The sequence below is a fragment of the Danio rerio genome, chromosome 8 (assembly GCF_052040795.2).
Source record: "Danio rerio strain M-AB ecotype USA chromosome 8, GRCz13ab, whole genome shotgun sequence".
NCBI lineage: Eukaryota > Metazoa > Chordata > Actinopteri > Cypriniformes > Danionidae > Danio > Danio rerio.
Window position 1 is genome coordinate 4035898 of NC_141028.1, and position 18226 is coordinate 4054123.

General features: G+C 34.2%; 1 protein-coding gene across 1 annotated transcript in view; it reads left to right on the plus strand.

Moving 5' to 3' along the window:
• Positions 1-18226, plus strand: part of eeig1a (estrogen-induced osteoclastogenesis regulator 1a) — a 97024-nt gene that overhangs the window by 51573 nt on the left and 27225 nt on the right. The window contains exon 3 of the mRNA XM_087264158.1: positions 17213-17333. Within this exon, the coding sequence (XP_087120284.1) occupies positions 17213-17333 (121 nt within the window). The remainder of the gene's footprint in view (positions 1-17212; positions 17334-18226) is intronic.

Sequence of the window (18226 nt, forward strand, 5' to 3'; positions counted from 1 at the left end):
TATTATCATTATTATTATTATCATAATTATTATCATTATTATTATTATTATTATTATTGTCATTAATATTATTATTATTGTCATTATTATTATTATTATTATTATCATTATTATTATTATCATAATTATTATCATTATTATTATTATTATTATTATTGTCATTAATATTATTATTATTATTGTCATTATTATTATTATTATTATTATTATTATTATCATTATTATTATTATCATAATTATTATCATTATTATTATTATTATTATTATTATTAATGTTAATAGTAATAAAAGCAATAATAACTGGATTATTTATTTCATTCGAAATTACATATAATATGTATTAAATAAATTGCATTTAACCATTTTATAATTTTTTTACATTTAATAATTGCTGCCTAGATGAACAGAATAATTTTATTTAAATTATTAAATAAAATTAATAATAAAAAACTGACCCTAAACTTTTGACCACAGTGTATGTTGATTTACTTCCATGGAAAAACATCAAATTATTAGAAAAAAAAAATTATATAGGATATTTGAAATGTTTGAATTCATAAAACTAAATACGTACAAATGTTTTTTTTAAATAATTGATAAGGTAATTTTTTTATATTATTTATTTAAAATCAGTATACTTACTAAAATAAAATATATTTTTTTAATACATTACATTAATTAATAACTAATTACTAAAATAACTACTTAACTGTAATAATACATATTCAGTTCATTAGCTGATACCAGCCATTAATCAAACTATTTTGATGTAAATTACTTTCATATTTATGCATTTATTTTGTGCATTGATTAAATTTAATTAGCTTGACAAACATTTAAATAAATAAATTATTTAATTACATTTTGACTTGTAGACTTAATAACTTAGTCTTGTCATAGCATTACAGCTATTCTTTGAGGATTTAAAGTGCTTCTTATCTTCATTGTAAGTCACTTTGCATAAAAGTGTCTGCTAAATAAATACATGTGAAATAATATATGCTTATTAGCTTCTGAAAAACCCTATAAAATTATTAGAAATCCAAATTATATATAGGGTATTTTAAAGATTGTAATACTGTAAGAACTTTTGTAGGTAATTGACAATTAAATATTTCTCATTAGGTTGAAATAGATGTACTAAATTTTTTTAACTAAAATAAAAATTGTTTAATAGAAAATAAAAAATTACAAAATTACAATTATATCCATACAAAGAAAATGTATAATTATGCAAAGAAACTAAAATGATTATTAGCATTATGGCATTGCATTAATTCAGAATTTTAAAAATGTTTTTAATTAATATTTTTAAAATTAAATCTATATACAAATAAAAAAATAGACAAAAAGTTGCATATTTGCTAATATAAACATTCACGTTTTAACTTTAAAAGTTTATCATTATTATTATTATTATTATTATTATTATTATTATTATTATGTTGTCTTTATTTAGTGCTAATCTGGGGTTTCATAAAAGTGTCTCAGACAGTATGTGCTTTGTGTGTTTTATCCACCTGCCTGTGGTTTTTCTCTCCCAGCAAACCTTTGCTCCCTGCTGGGCCGCCTGACGAGCGCCTAATGCATATTTATTCCACATGAAGCTCGCTCATGACTCTTTTGTAAGCTCTAAATTGTCCCGAGTCCTCCAACAATTGGTCCATTCAGGAGCGCTTGATTGGGTTTGCCTTTGGCCGCCGTGGGAGAAACGAGAGCCGAGAGCATGAAAGGAGAAAATGCAAGAACGCACAAAGACTGTGGTGTTGTTGTTTGTGGAACTATTTATGATACGATTTTTGCACTGAAAGTACACACAATGAGGGCAACAGTTCATTAATATACTAGATATTTAAAGAAAAAGTGCAAGTTTAAAGTAGTCCTGGGTGATATGACCGTCGTTCGAGACATAATGTTCAAGAAATAATGTGGAGAGAATAACGTCTGTAAAATTACAGAAAATGTACTGGCAGTTTGTTACAGGGTTTTTGTACTGTAATTTGCAACACAGTAATTTTCTATAATTTTACCATAACACAATATATAACTTCATATCACTGCCATGATTGTAGTTTGTTGTAGTTGTTTTTACTCGTGTTTGTAATTGTAATCGAATTCAAATCAAGTATGTAATGTATTGTGGGCAATATCAGTGCAAGTACGTAAGAATCTGCACTTCGAATTTCTACTGTACTTAGTAGAGCAGTGGTCCCCATTTTTTGTTTTTAATCTCCGCGGACTATTCAGCGCTTCAAAATTTTTCTGTGCAGGCCCGGGGGAGTTGTGGGGTGTGGTTCTATGTTGATTGCTAGCCACCATCAATGTTTTCTCAGAGGATGTCAAGCGGACACAACATTGCTGTAACTCTGCTACAGGTTTTATTTACGGAGAAAATTACAAAGCACTGCAGTGTTTGGGTGCTCTGAAGTAATAGTCTACCAAAATATGTATATTCCATCCGTGCAGAGAGTGGCTTTGGTGCTTGAGCACCTGCTCTTTTTTTTTTTTTTTCTCTTGGAGAGAAAGTGCCCCTATCCCCAACATCCCTCAACACCTCCCCTCTCCCCGCACTTCGAGCCCCTGCCCTTCCTAAAGTCTCTGCAGGGCACTGTGCTCCATACAAGGTATGAAGCTGCTCAGTCAGTTCTTGTCACATGACTCGCAGTGCGCTCGTGGCATTCTGAAAGATATTTTCAACTGGGGATGCCTGGAAGCTGCGAGTGCGTCACGCTGCCTGTGTGCTGCATATCATGCCCAATATGTGACGCAATCCGCACACCTCCATTGGAAATAAAGTAGATATGTGAACGCGATATGTGAACGGCCCCTAAAGCCACCATCATTTGCGATCTCCAGCAGTTGGTCTTCTTGCAGTGACATGCTGGATTCACCTGATTTGTTGACAAGTGGGTTGTGGATCTATTTCTTGGCAGTTCACAGGTCCTTCACTGGGCCTTTACCCCTTGGTAAAGAAGACCCAGAAATTGTGGGTTAAATTTTGGCGGCCAAGTGACCGAAATGTAACCGAGAGAATATGCTCATTTTTTGAAAACAAAAGATCGTTCAGACTTAGATGATACATAAAATAGAAATAATTAATGATTTCTTGTGCGGCCCGGTACCAATCCATCCACAGATCGGTACTGGTCCGCAGCCCGAGGGTTGGGGACCAACGTAGTAGAGTAACTTTTTCATACTCATTTCAACATACTATGTATTCAAACAAACTAATTCTATTTTTGAATACTATTTAGGACGGATTTGATACAGCACTGGTATATTGTCATGTCCCCCAGCCAGAGCTTAAGTTATTTCAATGTGGTTGGTAAATTATTCCTAAGGTTGCTGTGGAGTTTCTAGGGTTGTTGTTAGGTGGTTTCTCACTGTCTCGAGCCTCCATTTCACTGTGTTTTGTGTCAGGAACTTTTTTTTTTCTGTCAGTGTTTCATGTTGTACTGCCATAACAACGTATATCATCATGTCACACAGCCTTAGTTTAAGCACCGAAGGAGCCTAGGCATCTATTGTATCCATTCCATTATTATTCCTCCTCTTCTTCTTCTGGTCTGGAAGTGTATGGCCTTATAAACCATTTGCGGCATTTGCACAAACTTTGACCTACTGATAAAGAAGTGTCTGATCTTCAACCACAACAAATTTGGACTCTTTAATCTAAACTCTGTAGCGCCACCACTCGTACAAAATTTCACTTATGTTTATCTTTGTAACTTTTGAACCGAATGGGCTACACTCAAAATTCCTCTGATTTTCCTGATTCCTTAGGATATCACCCTATGACGTCATTTTCTGTCATTAATTTTTTTTTGCTTTTTCTAATTTTTCACAAAACCTATTGTAATCTCGTCCTAGGCCGTTTGTCTGATTTTCAACAAAATTGAATGACATGCTCTACAGACCATGCTGACAAAAACTTATAGAATTCAAGGTTGATTAGACGAACTGTTTTTGTTTAACTTGCCAACAAATCGTAGAGCTTGAAAATCGATTTGAGGCAATATCTCCCTAAAGCATGGACATATCCACACCAAACTTGGTGTGTTATGACAACTATGGTCTGATATTACCTGCAGCGTTTAGGCCGCTGCCCTCTAGTGGTCCGGAGATACAAAAATGGCTTATGCTTATAACTTCTCAACCCTCTGGACTGCTTTGCTCATTCTGTCTCTGGACTGCTTTGCTCATTCTGCCTCTGGACTGCTTTGCTCATTCTGCCTCTGGACTGCTTTGCTCATTCTGCCTCTGAAGTTCTTGACCCCTTAATTGCTGCTTCCAGCTATACTTATTATTAGGGTTGCTATGGAGTTGTTAGGGTTTGGAAATGTTGTTAAGTGATTTCTCACTGTTTCAAGCCTCCCTTTCTCTTTCATTGTGTTTTGTGTAAGAAACTTTTTTTTTCTTTATCAGTTTTTCATTTTGTATCGCCATAACATATATCGTCATGTAACACAGCCATTTACATTTACATTTAGTCATTTAGCAGACACTTTTATCCAAAGGAACTTACAAATGAGGACAAGGAAGCAATTTACACAACTAAAAGAGCAGCAATGAATAAGTGCTGTAGGCAAGTTCCAGGCATCTAAAGTGTAAGAAGCAAAACATTAGTAATTTTTTTTATTTTTTTTATTATAATACAGTTAGCGGTGGGGCCAGAGAGGCAATTGCAGTTTAGGTAGGAAAGTGGAGACTAAATAGTTGAGTTTTTAGTGATTTCTTGAAGACAGCGAGTGACTGCCGTTCTGATGCAGTTAGGGAGTTCATTCCACCAACTGGGCAGATTGAATGCGAGAGTTCGGGAAAGTGATTTCTTCCCGCTTTGCGATGGAACCACGAGGCGACGTTCATTCACAGAACGCAAGTTTCTGGAAGGCACATAAATCTGCTGAAGTGAAAGCAGATAAGAAGGAGCAAAGCCAGAAGTCGCTTTGTAAGCAAACATCAGAGCTTTGAATTTGATGCGAGCAGCAACTGGCAGCCAGTGCAAACGGATGAGTAGCGGAGTGACATGTGCTTTTTTATGTTCATTAAAGACCACTCGTGCTGCTGCGTTCTGAAGCAGCTGAAGAGGTTTGATAGAGTTAGCTGGAAGCCCGGCTAGTAGAGAGTTGCAATAGTCCAGTCTGGAGAGAACAAGAGCTTAAACAAGGAGCTGAGCTGCATGTTCAGATAGGAAGGGTCGGACCTTTCTGATGTTGCAGAGTGCGAATCTGCAAGATCGAGCAGTTCTAGAAATGTGGTCAGAGAAGTTTAGTTGGTCATCAATCGTTACTCCAAGGCTTTTCACCATTTTGGATGCAGTAATGGTTGCCCCATCCATCTGGATTGAAAAGTTATGGTGTAGAGTCGGGTTAGCAGAAACTTCAAGCATTTCCGTTTTTGTGAGGTTAAGCTGAAGATGATGATCTTTCATCCAGTGTGAAATGTCTGACAGGCAGGTTGAGATGCGAGCTGGAACCGAGGGATCATCAGGGTGAAAAGAGAGGCATAGCTGGGTATCATCAGCATAGCAGTGGTAGGAAAATCCATGTTTCTAGATGACTGATCCTAAAGATGTGGTGTAGATGGAGAAGAGAAGTGGCCCAAGTTCCATAGTTCAAGTAGTTTCAATGTGGTTGCCATGCTATTCTTAGGGTTGCTATGGAGTTGCTAGGGTTTGGGGATGTTGTTAAATGGTTTCTCACTTTCTCAAGCCTCCCTTTCTCTTACACCGTGTTTTGTGTCAGAAACTTTTTTTCTGTCAGTGTTTCTGTGGACACAAGGTGACTGTTGTTGCTACAGTGATGAAACAAAGCATCACGGTCTCTGGAATGCTGGGAAGGAATGTGTCGGGGGGAGAATTAACCACACCGACTCTGATAGCAACAAGAGCTTGAACAGAAGAAATGGAAGAAGAAGAAGCCTACAATATGAAACCTTCAGATGACCCTGAACACGTCTGAATGGTGCTTCAGAAATAATAAGCACATATTGTTGTGGACACTCAGAGTTTTGTAAGCTGTGTGTGTGTTTGTGTGTTTATATATCCAGTGGTTAAAATGATTGTTAAGTAAAGTATAAAATTTCTGATCTGTTTAAAATTTGACTGCTTATATTTTGTTGTCTTAAAAGTTTGGGGGCTGTAAGTTTTCAAAAAATCTCTTTTGGATAAAAAATAAATTTTTTTTGTAAAATTTATCAATTCTGGTTTATTAAAAAAAAGTATGGTTCCCAAAAATCTTTGACCTAAAATTCAAATCTCAATCAATTGAACATTTTAATTTGATTACATTAATTATTTAATTATTTTTAAAATTGTATTTATTTGCCATCATAGTTCACTGTAATGTTAGGCTCAATCCCAATTCAATTTTTGTACCACTACCCCTTTCCCTTCTTCCTTACAACCGAGGGTTAAGGGGAAGGGCTTCAAAATTTACCCTAAGATTTGGGACAGCACTACAGCACCTGCACACTCCATCATATATCAGCGCAAAATCTTGCTTTATATGAGATCAGACGATCGCGACTGCTGTAGTTATTTCAGTTGTCTTTTTTTGGTATTTATCTTCAGGAAATCACTGAAGGCATATATTATGTTATCATAACGATCTAATGTGGCAATAAGATCGTAACTACTGTATACTGCGCATTTACACAGTGGCCATATTCATCTTTGTAAACACAAGAAAACAACTTTAACATTATTCACCTTATTCTCAGCTGTCGAGTGGGCGCTGCCATTTGAATCTTTTTGTCTCGCGACTTCCGGTCACATTCACTTCCATTCATTTTTTGACGTTAACAACTGCTCTTTACGCTGCTTGATGTTGCAATTTAATATTTTCTTATTATATTATGCTACTTGGTCTGTGTAGTCATGCAAACATTTGTTTGTTGATCAAGTAGTTTGGCCATTTTCTGCCGTTTATTATTCCTAGTCATTTCTCCCATAGGCGACTGAATCGGAAGTTCTAAGACAATCGCGAAAACAGGCGCACTTCCGCATTTTAGAATAAGGTCAATAGCAGACACTGTAAAAAGCTCATTCACAGCCACTAGACTTTTCTGACAGAATATTCGAGTGTCAGACTGTTGTGGGACTGCTATACAGGAGTTATTATAGATTATCGATCGCGAAACTTTGTTTTTTTTTTTTTTTTTTTTAGCTTTTTTGTTTAAATAGCTCGACGGTAAAACACGAACACAGTTATGAATATATTAAAGCATGTGTTTGTTTGTTGTAAAAATTCGTAATAATTACAAAAATACTAATTTGTGTACCTCCTTACTTCCAGGTTCAACTCTATTGCCGCTTGTGCTGGGAATTTTTCTTTGTTCAAGAGGCTACTCACCCCTTACCCTTAGCCCTACGCCTTCAAGCTATAGAGAATTGGGACACCCCTACCCCTTTGACATGACGCAAAACGAAGGGTAAGGGGAAGGGCTAATGGGTAGAATTGGGATTGAGCCTTAGTAAATATGTTCACATATTACCAACTCTAGTCTCCGCCACAAACCGACCGATTAGGGCTGGGCGGATAAACTATATTATATCAAATTGCGATGAAATTGATTTCAATAACAATGATAAGCTCTGGACTTTTTATTCTGTATTGATTTAGGAGCCAATCACACAGCAGAAATGTACAACAATGAGAGTCTAAAAGTGTGCTGATATCAAAGATTTACCGAATTTTCTACCGCCAAAAATTTATCAGCAAAAATATGTTATGCTATTTAATGATCCCTTTAATTTAATGGCGTCAGTTATGTTGGGGTACTCTTTTAAATTTGGAAGCGTTTACAACTTACATTGAAATATATATCCTTATCCTTTAATATGGAAAATAATTATTGAGATTTGCCATATTGCCCAGCCCTATGACCAATCACAAAGCTTGCACTATGCATGGTCACGACACGTAGTTACATTTTTTGAGAGGTGCACGGGTATGCAACCACACATATGCATGCACTCCACTCAGAAGTATAAATCTTCTTAACAGAGCGGGGTCACTTGACCCCACATGCAGTAGGGAAAGCTTTAAAAATTGGCCTGGAAAAATTAGAACGATTTTTAGGTTATGAATGTCTATTTCAAATACTTTTCGATTTATGGCCAAGCCCATGAAAAAAGGATATATTTCTTTGATCAGTACATTTATATTTCTACGTTTATTTTTAAATTGTTAATAATAGCCTAGTGGTTAGCACGCTGACATATTGTGCTGAAGCACTTCAGGGCGTCCCGAGTTTGAATCAAGGCTCGAGGCATTTCTCGACCCCTACCTCTCACTTTGCTTCCTGTTTAATTTCTGTCCTATCTAATAAAGGCAAAAAGGCCAAAAATAAATCTTTAAAAATAATAAAAATACAATTTCTAAATTAAAAAGAGCTGTTTTCTATTTGAATATATTGTAATTGTAATTTATATCTTTGATGTTAAGCTGAATTTTCAGCGTCATTACTCCAGTTTTCATTGTCACATGAATCTTAGGAAATCAATTTAATATGCTGATTTGATGATGTCTGAATATTACCAATGTTAAAAACAGCAGTGTTAGGAACTGCTTCATAATTTTGTGGAAAATGAGACTTTGATTCGTTTATGAGCAGAAAGTTAATTTAATATGTTAATTTAATATAAAAGAGAAATATTTTGTAACCAGGTCATTCATGTCACAAAATATTACTTTTAACTTAATGCTTTCTTGAATAAAATAATTAAAAGTAAAGAAACGACTGACCAGAAATATAATGATGAATGTGTAAGCAATGTTTAAAAATGTAATCAGTCCGTGGCACTTTTGACAAGTGTAACTTAACCTGTTGTTTCTGTGCTATTACAGAGTTTTTCCTAGCAAAAAAATGAGGGGAGGTGGTGTCCCGATCATGACATTTTTGCTTCTTGAACACATTTTGCATTACTTTTGTAATGCTATCAAGTAAATCTTTGTCTTATTTAAAAAAAAAGCGAAGATTAAATGTAATTACATACTTGAGCAGTGCATTAGCATCACATCCGGTTTGTCGGTATAGTCATGACTGCCTGGTGGATTTTTGTCAAAAGGTGGAGGTGGCCACCTCGTAATTCCCTAAGCAGGAAAAACCCTGTATTAAAATGCCACAGAGGTGCAGTGTTACACCATGTCCTAACAACATGCGACACGACAAGTATTTGTCTGTCTGCACCAAAACCTCATGACAGAAACATTTATATACCAGCCACTGCATTCCCAATGAAATGGTAAAGGGTTGTATACTCTAATGAGAACATATTAAAGATATTTAACATTATTAACAGGCTTAAGGGTGTCACAATCCTCTAAAGTCACTGTTCGATTCGATTTTCAATTATGAATAAGTAATTAATTAATAACGAATTAATTATTTGTAGCGTACCGTTTAAACTACGTGACCTACATGAATAAAGGTAAGTTACACACATAATTGCCACCTGTCAATCACTTTTTCTGCAGGACTCGTGAATAGGCAGTGATGTGTGTCGTTATAATGGCGTCGGTAAAAAAGACGCACAACCAACAGGAACCAGCCAACAGTATCTGAAGTGTTCGTTAAAATGACTAAGTACAAGTGTGAAAGTAAAAGATGGAAGCAGTTTACTGACCTGCTGACTGCCTGGACCCGCTGTCTCGAGCGCATAACTGTGTGTGCGTCTGTGTGTGTGTGAACGAGTGTGTGTGGTCACGTGATGTGCGTTTTCAGCGGTAGTGAGGAAGGAGGGCTTTTTAGAAATGCTACACGCCAGTTTGGATGTGGATCGTTGTCATTCTAAAATGCCATTTAAAAACAAAGACCCATTAGTGTAAACAGAGCCTGAGTGTGTATTTTTCGCGAGCGGATTTGCAACGGGGGCGGGGCGGAGGATCGCGACGCACCCATCGTCTATCAGCCCAACCCTAATACGTACATAGCAGAGCTTGCAAACGGTGTTTTTTGGTCGACAACACCAGCGTTGTCTATGGAAGGTAAATCCTGCCAATTTTAAATAAATCAAATAAAGATTGGAAATGAAAATGAAAATCAGATTAACAATTTCATTTTAAAACACTGTTCGCAAAATATCTGCCAAAATTGAAAACGAAATGAAATAATTTAATTTTCATTTTCATTTTCACTTTGACAACACATCGTCCCTGTCAAATTGATCATTAAAATGAAGTTGCCAATTTAACATTTCGTTTTCACTGCAATTCCACGTCAAGAGTGCCAATATTAAAATAAAAAGCCAAACTGAAAAATAAAATGCAAACACAATTTTCACGCTATAATAGTGACACAATTCAACTTGATTTTCATTTCCAATCTTTATTTGATTTATTTAAAATTGGCAGGGTTTACCCTCCATAGTTGTCAACATAACTCACTGGAAATCCAAAATACTTCCACACCGGCGACTTCATTAAAAGAGGAGAGGGTTTAAGCTCTGACGACGGGTCTCCTGCGTCTGCAGTTTAACAAGCACTTCAACAAGCATGGATTTTTTCCGGCTTGGCAAGCCAAGCTGACTTGACAATGGGGCGGGCAGAATAGACTATTCTATTTTTTGATTCGATAATCGAAATTGAGCATAAATTTCGATCTAAAATCGAAATCGTGACACCCTTAAACAGGCTACTAAGTAACTTCTGTTGTTGCTTTGCACTGGGTCACACTTCTGACATTCAGTTTCAAACCGTCTGCTAGTTATTTTATTTCAAGATCTAAGGTGAACTATGTACTGCTGCTTTCAGTAGTATGGCAATAAATTTCACGTAAAATGTATTTAAACTCACACTGGTAGCATTTACCACTGAATAAAACCCATAATCAGTACCTGAGGTGATCTTTATCATAGTATATGCTGTTGTTCTGCTGAGACGTCACGGAAATGGAAAGCATTTCTACAATAGTCATTTCACACATCGCCATCATAGAATGGTTCGGACAAAAACCCCTTTTAACAGGGAAAGGATATGAACACAAAAGGACACGGTGTTATGGTTTGGAATCATCTGTGTCAAATGAGTTTATGTTGTGCCCTTATTTATATAAATGTGTAACTGTAAGCAAACGTGTGCAGTTTAGTCTGAGAACATGAACCTGAGTCACACACTAATGCCACTCCTCAGTGGGGTATGAAGTGTGTGTGTGTGTGTGTGTGTGTGTGAAGGATTGGGAACAGATGCTGTCACTGGCGATAAGCCACATTACAGCACTCTGAATGTTTTCCTAGATGGAGATCTGCTGTGGTTCTGTCCTGAAGCTGTGATGCGTGTTTACTTTGACCAGGTTCATGATGATATAATGTTTTCATATCATTCAGCAGGTTGATTTTTGTGCAGCTGCAAACAAATCCACTAAATCCTGGTCTTAAAGAGGTTTCCCTGTGGTTTTAATGCATCGCTATGCGGTTGCTAAGGCACAGGATGTTCGCAGTAGGGCTGCACTATTTTGGCAAAAATGCGAATCGGGATTTTTTTTGCTTAAAAATAAGATCACGATACTTTCTCACGATTCTGTAAATGTGAAATAAATGTTAATATGATTAGGATTTGTTTAAAGGTTCACATTAAATTTATGTTGGGGAAACTGACCTGGACAAACTGGGGTGCTAAAGTTAATCTAGTATAGTTTTAAAAACGTGTCTATTTTTTATTATGTTGAAAAAAACTGCATGTATAACAATACAGTTTGCTTGTTTTGATACATTATTTAGACCGTGTGATAGAGCTGCACAAATAATCGTTAAAAGATCGCGATCTCGATTCGACCCTTTAGACGATCTTAATCCAGCATTTCTACGATTCTGCCAATCATATTTTCAAGTTCAGGAGAGAAGAAAAGGCGGCTGTTTATTGTTTCACATACATTGCTTAGTGACACTGACACCTCTAAATGATGTTGAATGAGTCACATACTGTATTTATAAGGTATAATTCACCTAAAAATGTCATTTTTGTCTTCATATTATGATGTTTTCGCAGCCAGGAAATCACATGTGACGTTGTGATCACACGTTATCACAGAGAGGGCGCCAGCGCGCTCTACTTAATGATAGATGCGTGCGCGTCTACTTTAGTGAACAGAACCTGCATATGTTGTGAGTAACGGGTAATACAGTTGTAAATAATATTCAGTTTGTGGCACAAAGTGATCGTTTGGGAGCCGCGCGCGAAGTATGAACAAGCACTTAGCAGTCAAAATGAAACCGAAAGTGTGCACTTCATTTAATTGATCATATCGCATTTTAGAGTTATGATTATGACAAGCATCTGATATGTTTTTTCTTTCTTAGCGAACCCACAGTTGTGCATGAAAATAAATGTTTACAGTGTCAGTATAACTACTCTAGCCTATATATTGTTGAATATAATCTGATAATGGCAAATGTCTGATTTTTTATGACAGATTGCAAGCATATATCTCAAACATAATAATTCAACATCATAATTATTATAAGTAGCATAGAATTATTTATAAAAACCGGTAGACCACATGATATTATCGAGATTGTGCCATATGTTTGATTTTACCATACCTTTATTTTACATCTACAGAATCGTGAGAAAATTGTGATCTTTATTTTAAGCAAAAAATCGCGATTCCCATTTTAGCCAGAATCGTGCAGCTCTACCGTGTGACTAAGAAATAACTTCATTTGAGGCAGGTAAAAATATTTTCCTTTTCTCTTAGAATGTTTATTAATGTTTAGTCCTGTAAAGATCTGACATTTCATTTATGGTAGTCTTTAAAAGGTCTTAAAGTCTTAAATTCGACTTGATGAAACCTGCAGGAACCCTTAGGCATCCTGTGTGGTTGCTAGATGATTTCTTACTGTAATCATTAATGTAATTTTTGCTATTCTAATTTAACGTCAGCTTAAACCCTGCAGTTTACAAGAAACCAAGAGTTTATTTCCTCCGTCGTATTATTAGATGTATTTGCATAGCAGATGGTCTGAAGCTCATGAATATTCAGTACTGTTTGTTCATGGCTCTCTTTACATTCTCAAAGACAGCCAGGAGTTTGTGTGTGTGTGTGTGTATGTGTGTGTGTTTTGACTTGATGCTTGTGTGTTTGTGTAGTAAATAAGAAGTTGTGTTTGTGAATGTAGATGTTTTTTAGCAGTCTGTTTTGCAGCTGTAAGTATTAGTAGGAACTAGTAGTCAAATGGTTTTTGGGCCAAAATAAGTGGAACTGTGATGTTTGATTTGCATTTCTATTTCTATCGCACACAATGAAGCTGTGTATGGAAGGGGACTGGGCTCAGAAACAACCCAGTCTGAGGCAGAAATTTGTATTGAAGTTGATGTGAGGACTAGGGCAGCACAATATTTCAGAAAATTATCTTTATCGTGGTAATAGTATATGCAGTATATCGCAAATGCTTGATGAATTATATTCATTTTATGCATCAGTTCATTATCTAAATTTGATCAGATGGGGCTTTACTATATTTACTAAATACAGTAGCTACTGTATTTCTATTGGCTGGAGCGACAACACAAAGGTGAACTCAGAGCTGAAAACAAACACTAATGGACAAAGTCAAGATGAGAGGGGAAAATGACAACCACCACTCAGAGTCAGAATACATGGAGAGGTTTTCACTCATTCATAATGTTTTAATGACTAATTGTTTGCACCGGACTAAATTTTTTTCTAAATAAGATTTTAATTTTAATATCAGTAAATAAATAAAAGCATAACTCATGAAAAATAATTTTTCTCATATCATATCATAGCAACAACCACCAGGCCCAGGCCTGTGCACCACTATGGTATTCTTCACGAATGTCTGATGGTTGTATCGGTGTATAATGTGCCATTAGGTGACATATAGGGCTCTATTTTGACGGTCCATGCGCAGAGCGCAAAAAGCAGGGCGCAAATGCTTTCAGGTCATGTCAGGACGCGTTTTTGCTAATTTAAGGACGGGAAATCTGCCTTGCGCCACGGTGCATGTTCTAAAAGGGTTGAGTTTATTTTCTTAATGAGTTATAGGTGTGTTTTGAGAATAAACCAATTAGAGTCTCATCTCCCATTCGCTTTAAGAGTCAGCTGCGTCGCGCCAAGAGCGCATTCGCTATTTACAGGACGCAAAGTAAGTCTAAGTGGAAAAAATTAGCATTTCACTAGAAAACAGTTAACAGTTTTTTAACAGAAAACAGTTAAACAGAGCATCTACTGCGTGAGAATGAGAGATAATGGATCACTTTCACTTTCGCTCTTGAATAGGGAAACCTTTACGCACAGACATCAATCAGTCTATAAATAAATACTTTTGTTTGTTAAGTGCAAATATTCGTTTCAAAACTATTTCTAAATTCAGTTCTAATTTCCAGCAAACGAATAAATGAACAATTATAACGAAGTGTGCTCAAAAACCTGAGTTATATCCTAAAACACATGCTGTGCCCCATATGGTCTAAATCCTGACAGGTGGGCAAATCTTAGCTTGTTTTTAATAGAACAAATATAAATATGGATATAATAAATAATATTGCTAATAATAATACCATTATACAAAAGCAAATTGTTATGAATGAACGGAAAAAGCCTCCCGAGATAAAGAAGACATAAAAGCAGTGGTTTTTCATATTTATGTAGGCTAGAAAATAATATGTTTTGTAATATTTTAATCCTTTTTATTTACATCCTATATCTACTCTTATTATATCCTATATATATCCTTAATATTTACATTTTTTCATATGTACAGATACGATGAGGATGCCAGTGCTGATTCATCACATTCTAATTCCTTTTTATGAATTTACATCTTTCATATTTTGCAGGTCCTGCAGGGTTTTGCAAGTGGTTCTGAAGATATTTGTTTTTTGTGTATTTTCAAAGCAAAATACAAGATTAGAAGCAAATAATGTCATATTTAAATAATGCAATATATGTGTTGTTATAAGGTTTGTATAAAAAACAGCCTTATGTGCAGTTTAAATGTTTGTGTAGAACAGAATTTTGATTCATTTTATGAGTTTAATTGATTATTAATACTTTTTTTTGTTTTTTGTTTTGCAAAAACAAAGCAAGAACTTTTGATTTCACATGCATTTAAATAGTTTTAGTGAAATACTGAAACTTAAGGCTTTTACTTGGCCAAAAAACACAACGTTTTTTCTGTAATTTAATATGATTTTACTGTTTCAATATATATAAAGATTAACAGTCTACATTATTAACATTATTCTCAATCTACCTAAAAAGCAAAATAGTCTTGTTTTCTGAAATAATTATAATAAATAAATAATTGGTCTAATTAAATGCATAAAACAAGAAAATATGTCTGCTATTGGGCTCAAAATATTTTTAATTCAAAGGAAAAATACCATTATTTTTCTTACCCTACTGGTTATTTATTTATTTATTTATTTATTTTCATGCATAAACATAAATGTTTAATTGAGCTTATTAATAAATGTATTAATACATTTAAAGCTCAATTAATTAATTTCTATATTTATTTATTTATTCATTCATGTTTATGCATAAATATATTTATTAATAAGCTCAAGTAATTAATTAATTAATTACTTATAATTAAATTATTTATTAATTTATTTATTAATTTATTAATTAATTTATTTATTCATTCATGTTTATACGTAAACATATTTATTAATAATCTCAAGTAATTAATTAATTTATTTATTTATTCATTCATTCATGTTTATGCATAAACATATTTATTAATAAGCTCAATTAAACGTTTGTTTATCCATAAACATGGATGAATAAATAAATATATAAATTAATTAATTGAGCATATTAATAAATGTATTTATTTTTTTAAATATGTAATATCCCGTATCACTTTGCTTCCCAAGTAATGAATCTTGATTTTACAGTGTTTATTATTTTATACTGTAAAATAAACTGATACTATATAATATACCATATACTATTTTGTTGCAGTTTATTCTAGATAATTACTAAAAATGTTGGCATTTTTCATATTTTATATAAATATCTGATCAATAACATTCTACAATAATGACAGTATTCTCTATCTTGTTTTCTAAGAAAAAAGGTCAAAATTAAATGCTTAAAACAAAAATATGTCTGCCATTGGGCTCAACTGTTAATTCAAAGGAAAAATAACACTATATTATAAATAAATAAGAATAAAAAAAATCTACCCTACTGGCTGATTTTATTTATTTATTTATATATTTTATGCATAAACAGATTTAATTGAGCTTATTAAGGAATTTATTTATTTAAAAAAAAACAGTAATATCTGTATAATTTTCTTTCCAACGTAATGAATCTTGATTTTACATTGTTTAGACATTTACTGTACAATTGACTAATACTGAACAAGGCGATCATTTTGTTGATTCCTAGTTAAAAAAATGAATCATATGTAATGTAATTTGAATATACTTTATTTTGGACATTTTTCATATTTTATTTTATTAATATCCTATATTAATAATATAAATATATTATAAATATATTAGTATTATAAATAATACTAATATATTATATTCTCAATCTACTTGAGAAGTAAAATAGTCTTGTTTTCTGAAAAAAAAAAATAAATAAATAAATAAATAAATAACATTAAATGCATTAAACAAGAAACAATGTCGGACATCGGGCTCAAAATTGTCAAGAAACAATATTATTATTTTCAATTAAGATATAAGATATAATATTTAAAAAATATATAAGATATATTTTATATAAATTTTTCATACCCCACTGACTGATTTTTTCCCTTTATTTATTTGTTTCATAAATAAAACATTTAATTTAGCTTATTAATAAATTAAATTCTTTAAAACAAATACATAATATCCCGTTTCATTTTGCTTCTCAAGTAATGAATGTTGATTTCACAATGTTTAGACATTTATACTGTACAATACACCGATACTGAATAAGAAGATGATTTTGTTGCAGTGTTTCCTTCACATTACAAATAAACACTCAAGAATGGCTCTTATATTGAAATAAACGGCGTTGGCTTTAGTTGAAGAGCGTGTGGTTTTATTTGATCCTGGTTTCTATTCTTTGAAGCTGTGGATGATCTCCAGTGGTGAACTCTTCAGTCCACGAGCAGCCATTACAAACAAACCCACAGCAGGAAACAGCAGCTGGCAACCAACATCAGCACATCAGCGGTGTTGAGTCTGGATCCGCATGTGTCTGAAACAACAGCTCTGACTCTCTGTTCTCTCGCCCGCAGGGAAGAAGTCCACCAGAACTGTGTTCGCTGGAGGAAGAGGTTCTCCTTTGTGTGCAAGATGAGCGCCAACTCAAACACGGGTGTTCTGGACCCCTGCATGTGCCGCGTCTCTGTCAGAAAGGTGAGATCAGGATCAGTCTGAGGGCAGAGTTGAGGTTGCAGTGTTCGAGTTAAACTAATGTTGGCTAAATATATATAGATGAAGTCAGAATTATTGGCCCTCCTGTTTTTTTTTTAAACATTTTCCGAAATGATGTTTAACAGAGCAAGTCATTTTTTCCACAGCATTTCCTATAATATTTTGTCTTCAGGAGAAAGTCTTATTTGTTTTATTTTGGCGATAATAAAAGTAGTTTTTAATTTCTTGTAAAACCATTTAAAGGTCAATATTATTAGCCCCCTTAAGTGATTTTTTTCCCCCCGATTTGTCTACAGAACAAACTACTTTTATACAATGACTTGCCTAGTTACCCTAATCGGTATGATCACCAGCGATCTAGCGGCAGCAAATCGTTAGTAAACGCAGTCCGCTAAAGAACTACAAATCCATATATATATATATATATATATATATATATATATATATATATATATATATATATTAAGGGTGTCACGATCCTCCAAATCCTCGATTCGATTACATTTTCGATTCTAAAGGCACGATTCGATTCGATTTTCGATTATGAATAATTAATTAATTAATGACCAATTAATTATTTGTAGCCTACCGTTTAAACTACCTGACCTGCATGGTCTTTGTTTTACCCATAAACAAATCATACAGTAAATGAATAAAGGCAAGATACACACATAATTACCACCTGTCAATCACTTTTTCTGCGGGACTTGTGAATAGGCAGTGATCTGTGTCGTTATAATGGCGTCGGTAAAAAAGACGCACAACCAACAGGAACCAGCCAACAGTATCTGAGGTGTTCGCTAAAATGACTAAGTACAAGTGAGTGAAAGATTGAAGCAGTCCTCTGACTGCCTGGACCTGCTGTCTCGAGCGCA